This window comes from Eptesicus fuscus, chromosome 10 (assembly GCF_027574615.1).
Source record: "Eptesicus fuscus isolate TK198812 chromosome 10, DD_ASM_mEF_20220401, whole genome shotgun sequence".
In the NCBI taxonomy this organism is placed as follows: domain Eukaryota; kingdom Metazoa; phylum Chordata; class Mammalia; order Chiroptera; family Vespertilionidae; genus Eptesicus; species Eptesicus fuscus.
In genome coordinates, this window is record NC_072482.1 from 4,924,828 (window position 1) to 4,943,576 (window position 18,749).

General features: G+C 46.3%; 1 protein-coding gene across 1 annotated transcript in view; it reads right to left on the reverse strand.

Annotated features, from left to right (window-relative positions):
• Positions 1-1,015: 1,015 nt before the first annotated feature.
• Positions 1,016-18,749, reverse strand: part of ILRUN (inflammation and lipid regulator with UBA-like and NBR1-like domains) — a 111,653-nt gene continuing 93,919 nt past the window's right edge. Inside the window, exon 5 of the mRNA XM_008152002.3 lies at positions 1,016-4,128. Coding sequence (XP_008150224.1) covers positions 4,093-4,128 — 36 coding nt within the window. The 3' untranslated portion in view covers positions 1,016-4,092. The remainder of the gene's footprint in view (positions 4,129-18,749) is intronic.

The following is an 18,749-nucleotide window of genomic DNA, read 5'->3' on the forward strand; positions in this document are numbered from 1 at the left end:
GGGAGCTGAGGGCATGGGTCCAAGCCTGTAGGACCCAGGCAACTCCTTCCCCTCTGATCTCACTCTCCTGTCAACGCAGAGGAGTGACTGAGGACAAACCTGAGTTCTGGGCTACAAAGAGTGCTACATGCCCCCTGGTGTGGCTCAGTGACTGAGCGTTGACCCATGAACCAAGAAGTCACTGGGTCAGTTCCAGGTCACAGCACATGCTCAGGTTACAGGCTCTATCCCCAGTAGGGGGCATACAGGAGGCAGCCAATCGATGTTTCTCTCTCATAGATGTTTTCTATTTCTCTCTCCCCTTATCCTTTTCTCTCTCTCAAATCAATAAAATTAAATTTTTAAAAGAGTGCTACAGACAGGAAGGAATGGATCCAGTGAACCCCCATTCGCCATCATATTTGCCAATTAAGTTTCTTTCATGCTGACAACCATGTAACCCACCCCCCATCTCTTGGCCAAGGTCATAGGCCTGTCTCAATATGTATGTAGACTTGTTTGCCAGTTGCCTGGAGTGTGGTCCCTACCTGACTCTCAGGATCCCAGGCCAGTCTGCAAAAACTTCCCTAATCCATAATATGACAGCAGGAGAGCCTGGAGACCCCAGTGAAGCTGGGATAGAGTGGTGCTCATGAGACACATGGGACCGGGGTCCTAGGAGCCAGAAAGGGCAGCTAATCTTATGTAATAAAAGGCTAATATGGAAGTTGTCCCTCAACAGTGTGTTCGACCAGGGGGGGGGGGGCGCCACCCCTCCCTCCCGGCCAGCCCTGCCCCTGATCGCCCACCCCTACCCCAATCGGGGAAGGCCAGCTGGACCCCACCTGTGCATGAATTTGTGCACTGGGCCTCTAGTCTAATTATAACCCCAGGACTGACTTCCCAAACATGTAGCGAACCTCAGGGTTTTTCCACTTGCAAAAGGGACAGACAAACCCAGAGACCAAAGAGAACCACCATGGGGCTAAGCAGGTCAGCGGGCTTCAGGGTACAATAAAACCCACTGACACACATGGACATTTTTTTTGTGTTAATTTAATCATACAAATATTCATTTATACAGTAAGGAAAAACCTCCTCATCTTCATCTCCTCTCAGGCACCACGAAGCCCCACTACAAACACCCACCCAGCTTGCTCACTACACACCACTGTTCAGGTGGAGGGCAGCCATCGCCGCTCCAGCATTCACCCACAGAAACAAAGGAAAGGCAAGGCAGGGTGGGGCTGAGGATCAGCTTGCTTTTCTGAGCCCTGCCAACCCCACCATCCGCTCCCGCTGGGGCTCAGAATGAATTTGGGGAGGTATTTATTCTCATGCCCGTTTCGCACCTTGGCCACCCTCAGGCCACACCAGCTGTCTTGCTAGGTTTTTTTCTAGGTTGGAAGTGCCTTTGACGGGCTTCAAGTTTATAGCCAGTCCTTACGGAGGGAGAGAAGTCTGCTTCTTGTAGAAAAAATGCCCCGAATTCAACTGTCCCCATGACAAAAAGAAAAAAAAAAGCATGCACGCGTGCACACACATCCACACACACCTCACTCCATGCACACGGACAGGCTCTTCCCAAGCCTGAGCCCCTCTGCCTCCCACACTGGACTCAGGCCCCTAAGGATGGTGTTGGTCTCAACTCATGGGCACGACACTGGTGGTCCTGCCCACTGGCAGCTGCTGCTTGGTGAAGAGGAGCAGAGGCTATGCAGGGGAGGAGGGGCTCTGGGCATTGCTCAGCCCTCAAACCAGTGGGAGGAGGCCGAATGAATGGCACTCCTAGCCCCTGGTGCTGGGGAGCAGTGGACGCCCTGCCCCACTCCACAGCTTGCCCTTGTTCTGGCCCTCTGTGAGGATGTGTACAGAAACGGTTTGTTCTTGGGAGGGAAGCCAGCGTGTTTGGGACAGTTTCCTTGCCAGGTCAGGTTGCCTACAAGCAAGAGGAGCAGGATGCCTCTGATGAATAACAGCAGGCAGACCCTCCTGGGAAATGGTGAAGGGGCACCTTGTGTGTAGCAGACGAGGAAGCCAGGGAGTCCGGGGATGGAAAGCCCCCATGATCCTGCCAGGGGCAGCTGGAGATGTGCTGCTTTGAGAGCTATCAAAGGAGGAGAAGGCTGGGCATGGGTGGGCTCCAGGGTGGCAGTGTCCCAGGAGATTGGCACCAACAGTAGCGGCAGTCTGGGCCCAATAGGGCCCTCAGCCAAAAAGCCGTTGTGAGCCCCTGGCTCGGGCACCTGACAGGTTCTCCACTCAGGAATGGGGCACTCTTTGTGTGCACAAGTTGGTGCTCCAGTCCAGCCCCCCCCCCGCCCCCCCCGCCCCAGCTGTACTGCCCTGCTCAGCAGGCTGGCTCCACTCTCCCTTAGGGCTTCTCCAGTGGACAAAAATCTACGCCCCCCCTTTAATTTTTGGGAGGTGGGGAGGCAAAAGGGTAATTTCATACAAGCTTATCTCCCACAATCAAGCTTTTAAAAAACAGTCTCAGAAGAGGATGAGGAGGAACAAACAACACACATTTTTGGAACTCACACACCCAGACAGAGACAGACAGGCAGGCAGACCCTCACCCACATCAAGGCTATATGACCCCTTGCAGCAGCCACTCATCACCTGGTCTCCTTCCTTGACTCACACTCTTGGGGTGTGGTAATAGGCAGGCAACCGCACCCTCGATCCTAGATCCATACCCCCTGGCTATCAAACCAACCAACACTCGAGGGAAGGAGGGGGTGAGAAGAGAAGAGGGACTTTGCATATTCTTGTATCTTTGGCAGACAGCTGTTCTAGCCTGGTTCAAGCCTCCCACGGAGATATCCACATCTCAACCTGCTCAGAATCCATAGGATGCCAGTGGGGCCACCTGCCCAAGGGAGCAGCCAGCCATTCTGCTCTGGCTGGGCGGCCCGGTCCCACCACCTCCCAACAACCAGGCATCCTGCTCAGGATGGGGGTCCTCTCATTTCCATCAAAACGTGGTCTCTAAGATCACGTAACAACTCTGGCGCTTCCCCATGGCAATTCCCCACTTGTGGCTGTATTTTCATTCCTTAAAGGCTCAGCCCCCACTAACAGGCTGCAAGAACACCACAGAAGACAACTGAGAGGAAACACAGGGAAGGGAGCTGTGTGACAACGGAGAAGAATGGGACCTTCGCTTCACACTCGCCGGTGAGCTCACCCACACCCGGGTGTGCACGTGGCACATGCATAAACGCAGCACAGAATGAACGGGGAGCCACTGTGGATGAAGAAGCCCAAAAGCAGCAAGTATGATGGCATCTGTGCCAGGAGAAACATGGGAGAAAGCAATCTGAATTGTTACAAGCGTGTGCAGAGGACCTCTCCGCCTCAGAAACTCCCACGCCACCCGAGATCCGTCCTCAAGGCTTCCTCTGCGGGCACACAGGGAAGTTTGGTCTTTCAGCGAGGTTCTGATGGTAACAAGCCACAGGGTTGATGAATACAAATGTCAAAGGTATAAGTCAACAAAAGACTAAAGAGAAAGAGGAAAAGGGCGATGGCTCAATGGCTGGAGCCATTAGACTCCTGGGTCATGTGGCACAGATGATGCCCTGCTGCAGCACTGCCCAGAGCCCCAAACACACCACACCAGCTTGAACCTGAATCGCTCCCAGAGCAAGCAGCTATTCTATTAAGAGTATGTTATCCCTTATCTAAAAAAAAATAAAATAAAAGTGCGGAAAGAGGGGGGAAATTAACATGTGCTCAAAACTACAACCTGTCTGTAGGCAAAATAATTTTGTTTAAAAAGATGGCTTTTTTCCCCCATTTTAAGCTTTTTTTCCCCCTTCCCGAGTGACCTAATGACTTGTTAGACTGACACCTAATAAACAAAACCCAAGGTGGCTGCATGGATTTCTTCTTGGTAGCCTCAACACCACTCCAGCGATTCAGCATTCACACATGCACACTGAGTTTACTCAAAACTAGTCTGTTCTGCTTCTTCCTCTTCTTTCGGGATGGACGGTCAGAGCCAGAGGTCCGTGCGATGTGGTCTGCAATCCTGAGGAACCCCTTGCCCGCCCCCCACCAAAGTCAGACCTTCTGTCTTTTGTTAATTTTCTTCTTGCTGACACCCGTTTAAGACTGGCCGAAGGGGTAAGGCCCGTGGAGCCCCTGGAAGAGAGTGAACACAGTCAGTGATGGTAGACACAGCAGGTACAATTTGAAAACCGAAACCAAGTAAAAGAATCCACAGTTCCCAGTGAGCCACAGGGACACTCCAAGGCGCAGACCAGGCTTGAGGGTTGTCCTTGCCATGCCAGACATGAGCACATTTCAAGGTGCTAAGGGTTCTCACTCAATCACACATCCAGAGAGGGGGGACTCGGGGAGAGACTCCTCATCTTTCACCTTTCCTCTACCTAGTTCACAAAGCCTTCTTTCTTTCTTGACAATGTCACAACCTCTCAGCCAAAGATCCACTGGCTGCCCCTGAACTTCTACCGTGTAGGTTACTACAGGCTAACGACAAAACCTTTATCAACGACAAAACACTGCAGCAGAAAAGCAACTACACTGGCACCTACTACCAGGCCCGGTACTAGCAGCTTTGCGCACATCTTCTTGAACCCTCACCCCAAAATCCAGGTGAGTATTATTACACCCATATGACTGAAGAGACTAAGAGACTTGTTCAAAGTCAATGGGTAGCAAAAGGTAGACCCAAGGTTCAAACCCAAGACTGACCTTTGTTCTCCCCATAATGCCTCTCCCTTGCCACATGATAATAAGGATTAATCCAAATTCTCGAAGGCATTTTCTATGCCACTTGGCTGGGTGGAGAAGGCATCAGTCTCACTTTTTCCTTTGGTTAAGAAGTGCCAACACCAAAAGCAGCCCCATGAACTTGGTGCAGGATGCCCTGTGCTTTCCTCCACCCCATGCCCCTCCCTGGGTGTGCTCCTGGGAAAGACCTGTCAATGCTAAGACCAGAGGACAAAGATAACAGGTGACCACCTTCACTACTGTCCTGCACCCCAAACTGGCCCAGAAGCAGCAGGGCCCTTGGACCAAAGGGACCAAATGGGAGCAGAAAACAGGCACCTCAGCCACAGCCACAACAAATGACCAGAGAGGGGCTTCCTGATTTGACAACCACTTTAAGAATCCTGAATCCAGGCACTTGGAGGGAGGAGGTACAAGAATTAGTGAGATGACATTTGCTATTAGCTTGATGGGATGTGGGCACTTAAAACCTGATTGCCTTTAAAAAATGGCACATTTCTTTGAAAAGAAAGAAAGGTGCTTGGTTGCCAGTGATTAGGATCCCTTTTCAGTATGACTTTTGCTGCCATCTCCCTAGCACGCCACCTGGCCCTTAGCAGGCACCCAGTAAGTATTTGCTGAATTAGTAACTGAAAGAGAAGAGGTATTTCTCAGACTACTACCTAGTTAGACCCCTCTAAGTCACAGGAATATTAGTCCTTCCAAACCCAAGTTTTTAAATAGCTGCTGAGGCCTGGGGACACAAGAGTCTGGGTTATGCCATCCCTCTGATCACAGACCCCCCCAGGTCCCAGGAGAGGCTGGGATCTCTGGAGGGGGTTTGCTGGTCCTGCACAGTGTGCACTGCAGTGGGATCCAGGTTATGTAGAAAGAGGAGAGCAGCCCAGCCAGCGTGGCGCAGTGGTTGCAGGTTCGATCCCTAGTGTGGGTGTGCAGGAGGCAGCCAGTCAATAATTCTCTCTCATCACTGCTGTTTCTCTCTCTCTCTCCCTCTCCTTTTCTCTCTGAAATTAATAAAAAATATTTTAAAAAGAAAAGAAACAGAAGAGATCTGGGTTCTGCCCTTGAGTAAGATCCCCACCCCCAGGATCTCAGGTTCCTCCCTAAATCTTTCCACATTTAAGGTTCTAGGAGCTGACACAAAATGCCTTGGCTCCGGAGGCTGAAAAACAGTATTCCAAGAAAATCGCCCTTTGGTCATGTTTACACCAGCAGCCAAAAACGGCCAAGAATAGGAAGCATGCCCTGGCTGGGTGGTTCAGTTGGCTGGAATACTGTCCCATACAACAAAAGGTTGCAGGTTCGATCCCTGGTCAGGGCATGTATGGGAGGCAACTGATCCATGTTTCGCGCTCTCTCTCAAAAATCAGTAACAACATATCCTCAGGTGGAGATTTAAAAAGAATAGAAAACATGAGATTCAAATGTCCATGTATCTGTGTGTGTGTTCTCAGTGAAAAGCATTGAAATTGCTTTTGCTTCTAAATCCCCTCCCCTGACATAAAGTCACAAAAGGCCAGCTAGAGAGTGGCTTGGTAGGATCACTGAACAAGAGCCTAAGGTGCATTTGGAGGACGGGCTGGCCAACACTGATGGAGCATCAACTATGTGCCAGGTGCTGCTCTTTTAATTCTTACAAAGATCCATTGACACAAGTATGAGCTCCAAGCTCAGAAAGGTGTGGTAACTTAATCAAGGGCACAGAGCTGGTAAGTAGAGCAGTGGTGTTTAAAAATGCCAAAATGTCACATGTCTTGCCAGCCCCTAAGCCCATCAAGCCTCTAGCAGGTAGGCTAAGGCTGTAACCATCTCAGTAGCCATGGACCTACCCACTCAACCCAGTGGGGCCAGGGTAGCAAAGGGCTCTCAGACTCCATTTTGTGGGTCCTGGTCAGAGGGTCACACACACCACAGGCGGCAAGTAAAGAAGCTTAAAACAAGCTGCTCTCAGTTCTTCCCAACAACATTCATTCATCCGGAACAATCCAAGGAAAGCAATAAAGGCTTAGATTCCCGTAAGATTAAAACCAATACAATGCTCAAAGGTCTCTGTACTGGGGGGGGGGGGGGCGAGGGCGAGGGGGGGGGGCGGCACAGAGCAAAGAAAACCCCAAACCAAATAGCATTTGTTTTCTATGAAGTATTTACCCTTTACCCTAAATTTAACTGCTTTCCAGACCAAAGCTCCACACAGTTCACATGGGCCTTTATAAACTAGCCTGAAATGCTTGGAGAAGGGAAATTATGCCTTTGTCAAAGAGCTGTCGTACATTCTTATTTTACAGGTAAATAAAATAGGTCCTGTGCTACTGACAGAGAGAGAAATAAAGACATGGGCATTTTCAGATTTCCACTTGAGTGCCCTGGCCCTTAGACCATTCATTTGGTGTGGTATTTGCCTAGCTTAGATTCCGTAGTTATCGTTGGTCCTCTATTTACTGACTGAGGTCCCATGCCTTTTGGAAAGAAAAATGCTACCTCATTCCCTTTCACCCAGAGAATGGCGCATTGAAACTGTTTAATTGGTATTGAAAGGTGACTTGAGAACAAGCTGTATTTTCCTTCCCCCCAAATTAACTACCACCACTTCAAGAAAGGGAGAGAAAACCATTCTATTTCAAAACCCCTTTATCATCCAGACTCCCCACATGCAGGATTATAGGTGTAACAAGTGGATCACAGAGCACAGGTAATGCAACACCAGTTAAAAAGGAAAAGCCTGGCAGAGATTCCAAGAACAGCTTGTTCAGGGCGTCCGATGGCAAGGAGGCCAAGTGGGACGTGCCTTTCCTAACAGTGGGATGGAGGTATATTCAAAACAGGAGGCCCTTCCACATTTCAGGTTCTACCGAAGTTCCAAGACCCGGCGTAACAGGTTCTCAGGGCTAATGTCTCCAACCCCAGCCTAAAAGCAGGGTTTGGCAATACAGATAATGTTCACTCTCCTCTGGGGCCTAGCAATTCTACTTTTATCCGTAGGAAAAGCAAATGCCAAATATTTTAACTAACCTGGATCACCAACATCTTTCCTGTCACAGTTGCACCACTACCAATAAGGAAAACAGATCAAGAGACAGACATATTAGATGGTACTATCGAGCCCTGAATTAAACTCTGACTCAAGCAAAAACTGAGGCCATCGGCATGATTACAAAACAGTGAGTTTGACACAGAAGGCCAGCCTCCTCTCTGAGGAACCACTTCTCCCCACAGACGCAGCACTACAGCAAGGCTGGACCGATCCAGGCCAACAGGGGAGGAACAATCAGACCCAGAAAAGAATTCCTTTACCTGACTCCAGGTCCGAAGGCCAATTCCCCAGTACCTACCCAACTTCCACAGAAATGGGTTTTCTAAAGCTCCATTTCTTGGGGCAGCCTCACATCTGTCAGGGAACAAGAAAGTGTTCCTGGGGAAGGAGAGACAGCCTTTATGTCCACAGGGACTGAGGTGTTGCCTGTTTACCTCAACCTTCCTTAAGCTTTCCATCAACAGCTGTCACAGCTCTGAGCCCTGGGGCCTGACCTTCCCTTGGCTACAGGACAGGAGAGCCCTCTTAGAGCACAGGAGCTCCATCCTCACCAGCTGAGAGCAGGAGCCTCTATCAGGGGGAAAGATTACAGTAGGCGGGCCAGGTCCTGAACTGCACTTCCACGATGGAATAACTTCAGCAAGCTATACTTGGCTAATTCTAAAAAACATTTTTTAAAAAGAACATTTACACTGAGTGGCCAGATTATTATGATCTCTGAACACATAATAGTCTGGCCACTCAGTGTATATCCTATATAATAAGAGGCTAATATGCAAATTGTCCCCTCGACCAGGAGTTCGACCAGCAGGCAGGCCAGCCCCCACCCATGCATGAATTCATGCATCAGGCCTCTAATATATATATGTGTGTGTGTGTGTGTGTGTGTGTGTGTACACACACACACACACACACACACACACACACACAGAGTGGCCAGATTATTATGCGTTCAGAGATCATAATAATCTGGCCACTCAGTGTATATCGACATGGCCAGTGTGGCTCAGTTAGTTGGAGCATCATCCCATGAACCAAAGGGTCATGGGTTCAATTCCCAGTCAGGGCACATACCTAGGTTGCGGGTTCAATCCCTGATTGGGGCCCATATGGGAGGCAACTGATCTCTCTCTCTCTCTCTCTCTCTCTCTCTCTCTCTCTCTCTCTCAACAACACACACAAAAGAGAGAGAACATTTATAGGCATAGAAGAAAAGCTTAGTCTCATTTACCACAATCTACTGAAAGGAAAATTTAAGAGCCAGTACCTACAATCTTATTTTCAAAAACAAACCTAAAAAATAACTCTGATGTGTATTTCACAGTGGTTTACAGCTACCCCCATGGAAGAGCAGGGTCACTCCCAGCAGTGATTTGGTTGCCACTGATCTTACATGAGTGTGCACCTATAATATCTTAAAGTTCTTCCTAAAATTTTGCATAAATCAAAATAACTTTTCAAAAAGGAATACAAAAAATTGTCACAGATGGAAGGCATTAAATGTATATTAAAGTACTAAAAAACTGGAAACTAGTTCTATTTCAGTTAGAATTTTTAAAAAGATTTATTCATTAATTTTCAACAGTAGGGAGTATAGTGTTATTGAAGAGCAAGCTGCCCTTTTATGAGGGTGGCAACCATTTGTAAGACTCAAACATAAGTAAAATGAATGAACTGAAATGCTTTGCAGTAGTGAGCCACCTCTCTGTTTTTAACCTTGCAGAACAAAAAGGAAGGCTGAAATTGCTCCGGAAACAAGGATGCCTCATGAGGACTTTCTGGGTTGCTCTTTTTCTCTATGAAAGCTTGTTTAGAGAAAGCACTACAACACAAAACTTTCACATACCTGTCTTTATTTTCCTTTTATTTGTGATTTGATTTAAATAAATAAAAAGGTTCACACAGGTTAACAAGCTCTGCAGTGCATACTGATGGCAGCACTGGTAGTACCAGGAGGGCCCTCCTCATTTCCTTGGCCAGTCCCACCACCTACAGCTCCTTTTCTATCATTTATGTGCACAGAAGACAAATACAGAAGAGTAAGGGCTTAGTACCAAGTTCTAGCCTGATCCTGTAGTGCAAACATGGCGTGATGAGGCCCTGCTCAACAGGGGGGACACTTGGTTGGCAAGGGCCAGAGACTAAGCCTTGATCAAACTCATTAGCTTATTAATTAGAAATAAACAGTCTGAACAGGAGTAATGGGCAGGACTCTCTCAGGCCCTTCCCTTCATGGATGCCAACAGCCTAAGGAGGCTTCTAGTGGGACAACGGTGCCACGTCAACATGATGAGAACTTCTGCAGGTGCTTTAACCCTGATGTTCATGCCACTTCATGTGACAGTCTTTAAAACTTCACACATATATTTCATGCACTGGCTGAGGATGACTGTGAGAACAAGCCAAAGAAAAGAAAATAAACCTACTTTTAAGCATGAGGTCTGATGGTGGGCAGATCAGTTCAAAACCTTTGGGTTGTGCCAAAACTGTGTTTAAGAAGCTTGATTCAGTTATAAGCATGCTGAATTGATTTTTTTAAAAGCTCAGAAAAAAAAAAGTCATTTTTTATTCTTACTGCTGTAACACAGTTTTTCTGTTGCTCTTAACGAACTTCTACAGCCCTGTTGGGGACCTTATCTATCCATCCATCCATCCATTCTCCCTCTACCTATCCATCCCTAATCCTTCATCATGCATCCTTCAGTCTTCCTTCCTTCATCCTCCATCTCCCCATCCATCCACAGCACCCCCTGGCCAAGGGCAACTCCTACAGCCTTCACCTACCCTCTGACAAATCATGAAAATGACTGTGAAGAGTAAAACTCAAAAATTGTGAATGAGAACACATTGAAGTTCTACAAGGAGAAGGAGGGCACTGCTGAGTCTGACTTTCCCTTTCAGGAAAGGTTTCAGGAAAAGCTGCTTGCTACTTGTAATTCTAGCGCAGATGGGGTCCTGGCAGACAGAGCTCTCTCCTGGCCATGTCCTCCAACAGAGGAGATTCCTAAAAAGGAAAAAAAACTGGCAAGAGTCTTACTGGGGAGGACACCCAAAAGGAGAGAAACTTATCCAAGTTCCTGGCCTCGTGGCCACTGGTGTTTCACTGTGGGAGTCCTGCCGAGGCACAGGGTGAGGCTGTTGGTCCTGTCTCCTCTCAGAATTACCACTGGGACTCCTGGTGCCTTCTGTCAACTACATTTTCCTCACACACCATTGTCTTCCCCATCTCTCTTACAATGAATTCACACCATCATTCTCCCCACTGCCCAAGTGGCTGGCTAATTGAGAATAAACTGTCTTTCCTTGGTCCTATTCAGCCATATTTGGTTTCATCTTGCCACTCCCCTGCTCAAAAGCTATGTTGGCATTGCTTCCTTTTACATTAAAAGTAAACTCTCCTTTGCTTGGCTTTCAAAGATCTTCCTCCAAAATTCACCCCACCCTCTTTAAGCACATCTCACTCACCACGTCAGGCTGGCCAGTGTCCCGTGAACACACCTTGCCTGCGGTTGCCTCTGGGTCTTCCTGTATGTGATACCTCCTTCTTCCAATTCAGCTTAAATCTATCATCTACGAAGGTAACGTTTTTCTGGCTACTCCAAACCTCATTGCTTTCTCCTTCCTCCAAACTCATATGAGCATTTAAAAGTCAACTGGGACTCAATATACTTTATCTTTACTGGCTCTCATTCTTTCCTATGAGCTAGGCTCGTCTTTGTGGCCAGAAAGCAATTTCTTTGAAGAAAAGGATTAGCACCAGCTAAGCATCTAGAAGGCCTCACTAATCAACTAATAATATTGAAGCTATCTCTGTGTAAAGCAAAGTGTTTTTTTTCTAATATATTTTTATTGATTTTAGAGAGGAAGGGAGAGGGAGAGAGAGAAACATCAATGATGAGAGAGAATCATTGATCAGCTGCCTCCTGCACGCCCCCTACTGGGGATCGAGCCTGCAACCTAGGCATGTGCCCTTGGCCAGAATCGAACCTGGGACCCTTCAGTTCGCAGGCTGACACTCTATCCATTGAGCCAAACTGGCTAGGGCTAAAGCAAAGTTTTAAGTGATTTTTAAAAAACATGTATTTCTATTGATTTCAGAGAGAAAGGGAGAGGGAGAGAGAAACATCAATGCTGAGAGAGAATCATGATTAGCTGCCTCCTGCATGCCCCACACTGGGGATGAAGCCCACAACCCAGGTATATGCCCTGACCGGGAATTGAACCATGACCTCCTGGTTCATAGGTCGACGCTCAACCACTGAGCCACGCTAGCTGGGCTTAAGTGACTCTTGAGCAGTGAAATCACAACAAAACAATCAGGATCATCTTCCTCTGCAGGTGAATGTCCACAGCTTTGGAAAAGATCTCGCTTTTAGCTGAGCTCTAAGGAAGCCCACATATTCCCTCTGCAGTAGACAAGCTTGTAACCTTCCCTTCTGCATCTGGTCCTGCCAGAAATGCAGTTACAGCAGACTTCGCTGAGGACAAGTCATTTGAAACCTGAGCATCTAGGCCAGGAGATAAATTGTCACACTTGTGAATTACACTTACCTCTTTGAACCTGTAATTTTGCTAGTCCTAGTTTGAGAACTTCCATCAGAAATTAAAATGCTAAATTCAGAGTATAGGGAAGAGAATGTATCAATACAATCAAAATACAATATTCTGGCAACCTTGGGAACACTAGCTCTGGTTCAGCTCTAAGACTGCCCAGCATCACATCAGCGTAAAATAATGCTCAGAGCCCCAAATCAAATAAAAGGGAGCAAAGTAGCTCTGAAGCTGTTGAGGTACAAAAGGGAGAGTTCCTGGAGATAATTTTTATTCTCAGTTAGATAGTAATGTTACAAACAACAAAAGACATTTTCTAAGGCTCACAGTGTTTGCTTATTTTTAATGTACACATGACCCACGCCAGTTCAAACATCGGCAAGGCTGGCAGGGCTTACTGGCTCCTCAGGGTTTTCAAAAGGGATTCATCGAAATATCACTAAACCAGAGGCTCCTGGCAAACCCCTTTTGGTACAGAATGTGCTAATCTGCCAGCATACCTGAGGCAGGGGTGGGGGTGGGATGCAGGTCCCTCAATTGTTTTGCATGGCTTCCCCCTTGGTCACAAAGTCGTTTGTAGCTCCTGAAGATGAACAAGGAGATCTCTACAACCTGACACTAGTATATAAACTACCTTTAGAGAACAGCCAACAGACTTTGCTTCTGCCAGCAAACCTCATCACAGTGTGGTCTAGATGAACATTAGACTCAACCTGGGTCCCTGGGTTCTAGCCCATGACCCACCCCCAATTTCACCCCCAATTTGCTCTGTGAATGTGAGCAAATCACTTACAACTTCCTGATTAGTTTGTCAAATGAACAATGTAACACAAAACTCACAAGAGTGTTGTGAATTAAGAATAAAAGCAGTAAAGGTGGCCTGGATAACTTGAAGTGGTTTGTTTACACATTAGACACAGTATTATTATGTCAGTCCTTGGACCTCTTCTCTATCTCTACCAGTGGTCCCCTGGCAGGGCGATTCCCCTCACTCCCCTCACCCCCGCCTCTGCCCAAGGAACATTTGGCAATGTCTGAAGACATTTTTGGCACTTAAACTCAAAGTTGGGGAGGTAAAGGCCAGAGATGTTGCTAAACATCTTATAATGCATAACACCCCTCCATCCCAAGACTCTTCTGCTCTACACTTGCCCCTCAGTGGACTACAGCCAGTCTCACCGCATTAGATGCCATCCACACAATATGACTCTCAAATTTAATCTCCACCCAGACCTCTCCTAAATTCTATACCCAACTTGGATATACAACAGCCCACTTGACACTTCCATTTGGATGTTTAGAGAAACTGTCCATGTGCCCAAAATGGAACTCCCAATCACTCTCCACCTCTACCCCAGCCTTTCCCTTCTCCACTGATGGCCATTCCATCCTAAATTTTAGTTGCTCAGGCCAAAAACCTTGGTGTCATCCTTTACCCTCTCTTACATCCCCCATTCCGACCTACTAGCAAATCTTGTTGGCTATAAACTGGATCCAGACTCGGACCTTCTACCTCCACTGCCACCACTCTGGTCTAAACTACTCCCCCACATACCCTGAATGATTGTGCTAACTTCTCTACTGTCCTCTGCTTCTATGCTTGCCCTACATTCTCCACACAAGAGCCCGAGTGATCCTCTTACAACCTTAGGACAGACCACATCACCTCTCCGCTCACCTTTCATGTTCCTGCCCCTCAGAACAAAAGCCCAAAGCTTTGCAAGGGACCACAAAGCCCTCCATGACCTGGTTTCTGTTCTCTAACTTCACATCCCTCTACTCTCTTCCTCACTCATTCTGTTCCTTGAACAAACCAGGTAAACTTCCACTTCAGGGCTTACACTGGCTGTCCCTTTTTTCTAAAACAGTCTTTCTCCAGAGAGCCTTTATAGAAATAAAATCCAACCTTAAAGGGAGTAAGGTCGCCCCTACCTATGTTCTAGTTCTGAAATGCTAAGTATGTTCAAGGGAGATTTTACATTTGTTTCAGAGACTATCTTTTGGCAACGATCAAGGAATACTAATAGGTTTTGTGACTGCAAGAGGTATAGGTGTTGCTGTCACAAGAGTGAGCTAGTGTAAATTTCAATTTCAACAAAAACCTAAGCCCAAGTGACTAGGGAGGTTCTAGGGAATCTTTTCCCTTCCTGTAGGTTAGAGATAAAGGCTGATTTCCGTAGCTTCCACTGTACTTATAGGGAGAGGGGGATTAGTAAAGAGAAGTCAAATAATACCTTGTCAATAATGGGCTTGCTCCTCATTTGAAATGTAGCAGTATACTACAGAAAGCATGTCCTGCCTAGCCCACAACTGTTAGCTCAGCTGATAAAAATGTGTGCATGAACACTATTTATACTGGGAAGCAATGGAGTGCACTATTAGGAGAGCAGCCTCGAGAGTGAAAGACAACTGCTTTTGTTCATATCCTGGTTTCAACACTCTCTAGCTACATGACCTTGGGCAATTCATGGGATCTGTGTACCCCAAGTCTCAGAACTGTAAAGTAGGGCTAATAACAGTACCTGTATCATGGTACTGTTGTGTGGACTAAATGAAGTAACGCACATCAAACATTGAGCCTGCTACCTCTGGGGAACAAATACTGGAGGTTGGGAGGCAGGGAGGTGACTGGTATTTTTTGTAATAAGCTTTGTAGAACTACGTGCATTGATAATTTTAACAATGAAAATTAAATTTAAAAAGCCCCCAGTACAGTGCCTAGCACATAGTGTTCAATAAACGGTAGTTTCACAGCTTTGATTATCGTACTTTTAATGGCTTCTGGGAGTAGCATGCTTTGCTACCTGTCCCTTGTCAGAGGAGGACACAAGCTGGATAAATATCAAGTGAAGCAGCTTTCCTTCCAGCTTCTCCTTCAGCCATCTTTAAACCTTTCGTGGAAAGGGTCTGTATCTGAGAACAGACTCATTCATGGCAGTGAAAAGTTAGTTACACTGCCCTCTATTGCCTCACATAAGTATTAGCCCAGATAAGGACACCAACCACCTGCCCTGTGGTCAAATTCAAATGAATTGGGGGTGGCTCAGTGGTTGAGCATAGACCTATGAACCGGTCAAGGCACATGCCTGGGTTGGGTGTTTTTATCTCTCACTCCCTCTCCCTTCCTCTGAAATCAATAAAAATATGTATTTTAAAAATGAATTGGGTGAATGATGAGCCCAATTCCACTGTCACCCTAAACCTATCCCTTCTGTTAAACTGACCGGCTACTTCAGAGTAGATAATAAGATTCACAAGCCATTAATTACATCCTCAGGCCCATGCCGCAAAAGACTTGCTTTTTTCAAACCTTCCCCTCTAGTAGCCTCTACTACAACTTTTAAACCCTCACCTAAACAGAGGGAAAATAACTCTTCTATGCTTCAGTCAACACAGATAAGCAGCAGGTTAGAAGTCAGCTGATTTCTGATGTAATAAAAGTAGACTGACTTCTCTAACTTCAGATCCAAAATGTACTAAAGAGTGGCTGCCAGAGAGAGAATGGAAGAGGAGCAGGTGGGAATGTGGGCAGGCAGGGCAGATGGCAACCGGCAGTGGCGGACAATGGAGGAGAGAGAACCTCCCCACAAAGATAATAACAAGTTTCTCCTTCTGAACCAACACTTGGCGGAAGTAATAACAGTGGCTCAGACTGTAATCCAGTTTAAAAGAAGAGTATATGACATATACCAGCTCCAAACATTTTTTAACCTTTTGCACTCGGATGTTGAGTGTGACTCGACACGGTTAGCATTAGAATAAAGGAATCGAGAAAAAAGCAAGCGAGTGCAAAGGGTTAAAGTAACAACAAACACAAAATAAGGGCTATAGTCCAAGTAACAACATAAATACATTTGGGATTCTTCTTAGCTCCCAATGTAAAGTATTCCTCTTAAAAAAAGGAAGTGAGGCATCTGCTGTCCTGAAGAACAGTCCCTTGGATTTTGCCAGCCACACTCTTATCCCCAGATGTCCTGAATCAGATCATTTGGTTGGTGTCTTATTCTTCTGTAAGGCCTTCTGAGAAAACATCTAGAGATTTTAAAAAGTTACTGGCAAATAAGGAAAGGGGGTATCTAATTTTAACAGGAGTTATTTTCTCCTTCCACACCTCTAGGAGGTATTTTTTCACCACTTTCATATTATTCAAACAGAAGCTATCTTGGCCTGCAGAGATGAGTCAGAGAGCTAGAATTCATGACAAGAATATCCTTGAGTCAACAGAGTGAGCACCTACCCTACTGTGACTGTTTGTCCTCTGAGATTCTTGAGCTAATCACATAAAAATGGTTTCTTTAAAACAGCACCTGACCGTCACCAATACTTGATCTGACTGTTCACCTGAGACAGGTCAACCATAATTGAGCTGACAATGAGACCAGCCAATTTCTAACAAAAGGGAAGAGTCAGATTTATGAATCTTTGGAGCAAGTCCGAATATACTTACTTTTCTGACTCCCTCTGACAGCTCACACAGGGAGGGGCCAGGGTTGTGGGATGGAGCTAGGGCTGGCGTTCCCACCCAGAGCTTCCCCCCAGGCACGAAGCACTGAGTCCAGAAAGCTAATGGTTATTTAAGGGCAGCTGGGGAAGGGCTCCACGGGTGTCCAGTTCCTAGCACTGACAGATGGGCCATTATGTTGACACATCCACCCAGCCCTCACAGAGCAGGTGCATGAAGCAATCTTTTCATTTAATCCTACCAACCTTAGCAAGTTAAACTGTAACGATGGAGGCAGCAGGAAATTGTAGCTGCTACTAAAACTGTGGTCATCAGCTTCCAAGAGCATCTTGTTCTCTCCCAGCCTTAATGGCAGGCAGGGAATTTCTTTAGAGTAACTCAAATCTATTGCCAAGTCAGTGATCCCGGTACTCCTCCTACTCATCCAATAAAGATGGCACTTGGGGTGAACTGAAAACACTTGCCCCAACTCAGGTCTTTCATCCTTTCTACTCATCCTATATAATAAAGAGGTAATATGCAAATTGACCATCACTCCAACACACAAGATGGCCGCCCCCTGTGGTCAAAGATGGCCACCACAAGATGGCTGGCAGGGGAGGGCAGTTGGGGGCAACCAGGCCGGCAGGGGAGCAGTTAGGCGTTGATCAGGCTGGCAGGGGAGTGGTTAGGGGGTGATCAGGCTGGCAGGCAAAAGCAGTTAGGGGCAATCAGGCAGGCAAGCGGTTGGGAGCCAGCAGTCCTGGATTGTGAGAGGGATGTCCGACTGCCCGTTTAGGCCTAAATGGGCAGTTGGACATCCCTCAAAGGGTCCCAGATTGGAGAGGGTGCAGGCTGGGCTGAGGGACACACACACACACACACACACACACACACACACACCCCTGCACGAATTTCATACACCAGGCCTCTAGTTCATAATAAAAGGCACTATTTATTATAAACACCACATGGTTTAGGTACCTGGAGAGTTATAAAGATATTTTATTTTTATCAAACAAGAAAAGAAGTCACTACTTTTAAAGACTCAGCAAACAGGGAAATTCTTAAAAAAGATGGCAAAGGCAATCCTCAATTTACATATTAGAACCATTTATCGACTGCTTATTTTGACTGGGCTTCCTTCATGCCTTGCTTGATAATAACTGGAGTTCAGTTAATGCTTTCACTCAACACATTTTAGTAATGTGGCACCTGGATTTGAATCTCAGCTCTGCCTCTCTCTACTTAGCTGGGCAAGTTACTTAGCCCCTCGGTGCTTTTCTGATCAGAAAATGAGATGAGGCTTGTAAAGTACTGGCAGCACACCTGGGCACACAGGAACAGTTAAAAATACCACTGATGTGTACCTGATCTCAACACTTTGTCAAGTGCACCATTCAGAATCTCAAAATTAAGGCTTTTCTTATACAACAATCAAATGTGAAATGTGGTCTTGATTAGATCCTGGCTTGAACAGATGAATTCTAAGAGACACTTAGAGGCAAACCTGAATGTGAACTGATATTAGAAAATATTGGGAAATTATTATTATTTTTTAAATATATTTTATTGATTTTTACAGAGAGGAAGGGAGAGGGACAGAGTGTCAGAAACATCAATGAGAGAGAAACATCGATCAGCTGCCTCCTACACAACCCCCACTGGGGATGCACCCGCAACCAAGGTACATGCCCCTGACCGGAATGGAACCCAGGACCCTTGAGTCCGCAGGCCGACGCTCCATCCACTGAGCCAAACCAGCTAGGGCTGGGAAATTATTATTAATCATTAGTTAATGGTATTTTTGAAAATCCTTATTTCATAAAGATGCATATTAAAATGTCAAAATGTCATAATTTCCTTTTAAACATTTAAAATATTTCAGAATACAAATGCTTATTATACTATTCTTTCCACTTTTCTGTACATTTGAAATTTTTCATATTACAAAATTCCAACAAAGTGGTTTTCTAAAAAAGAACT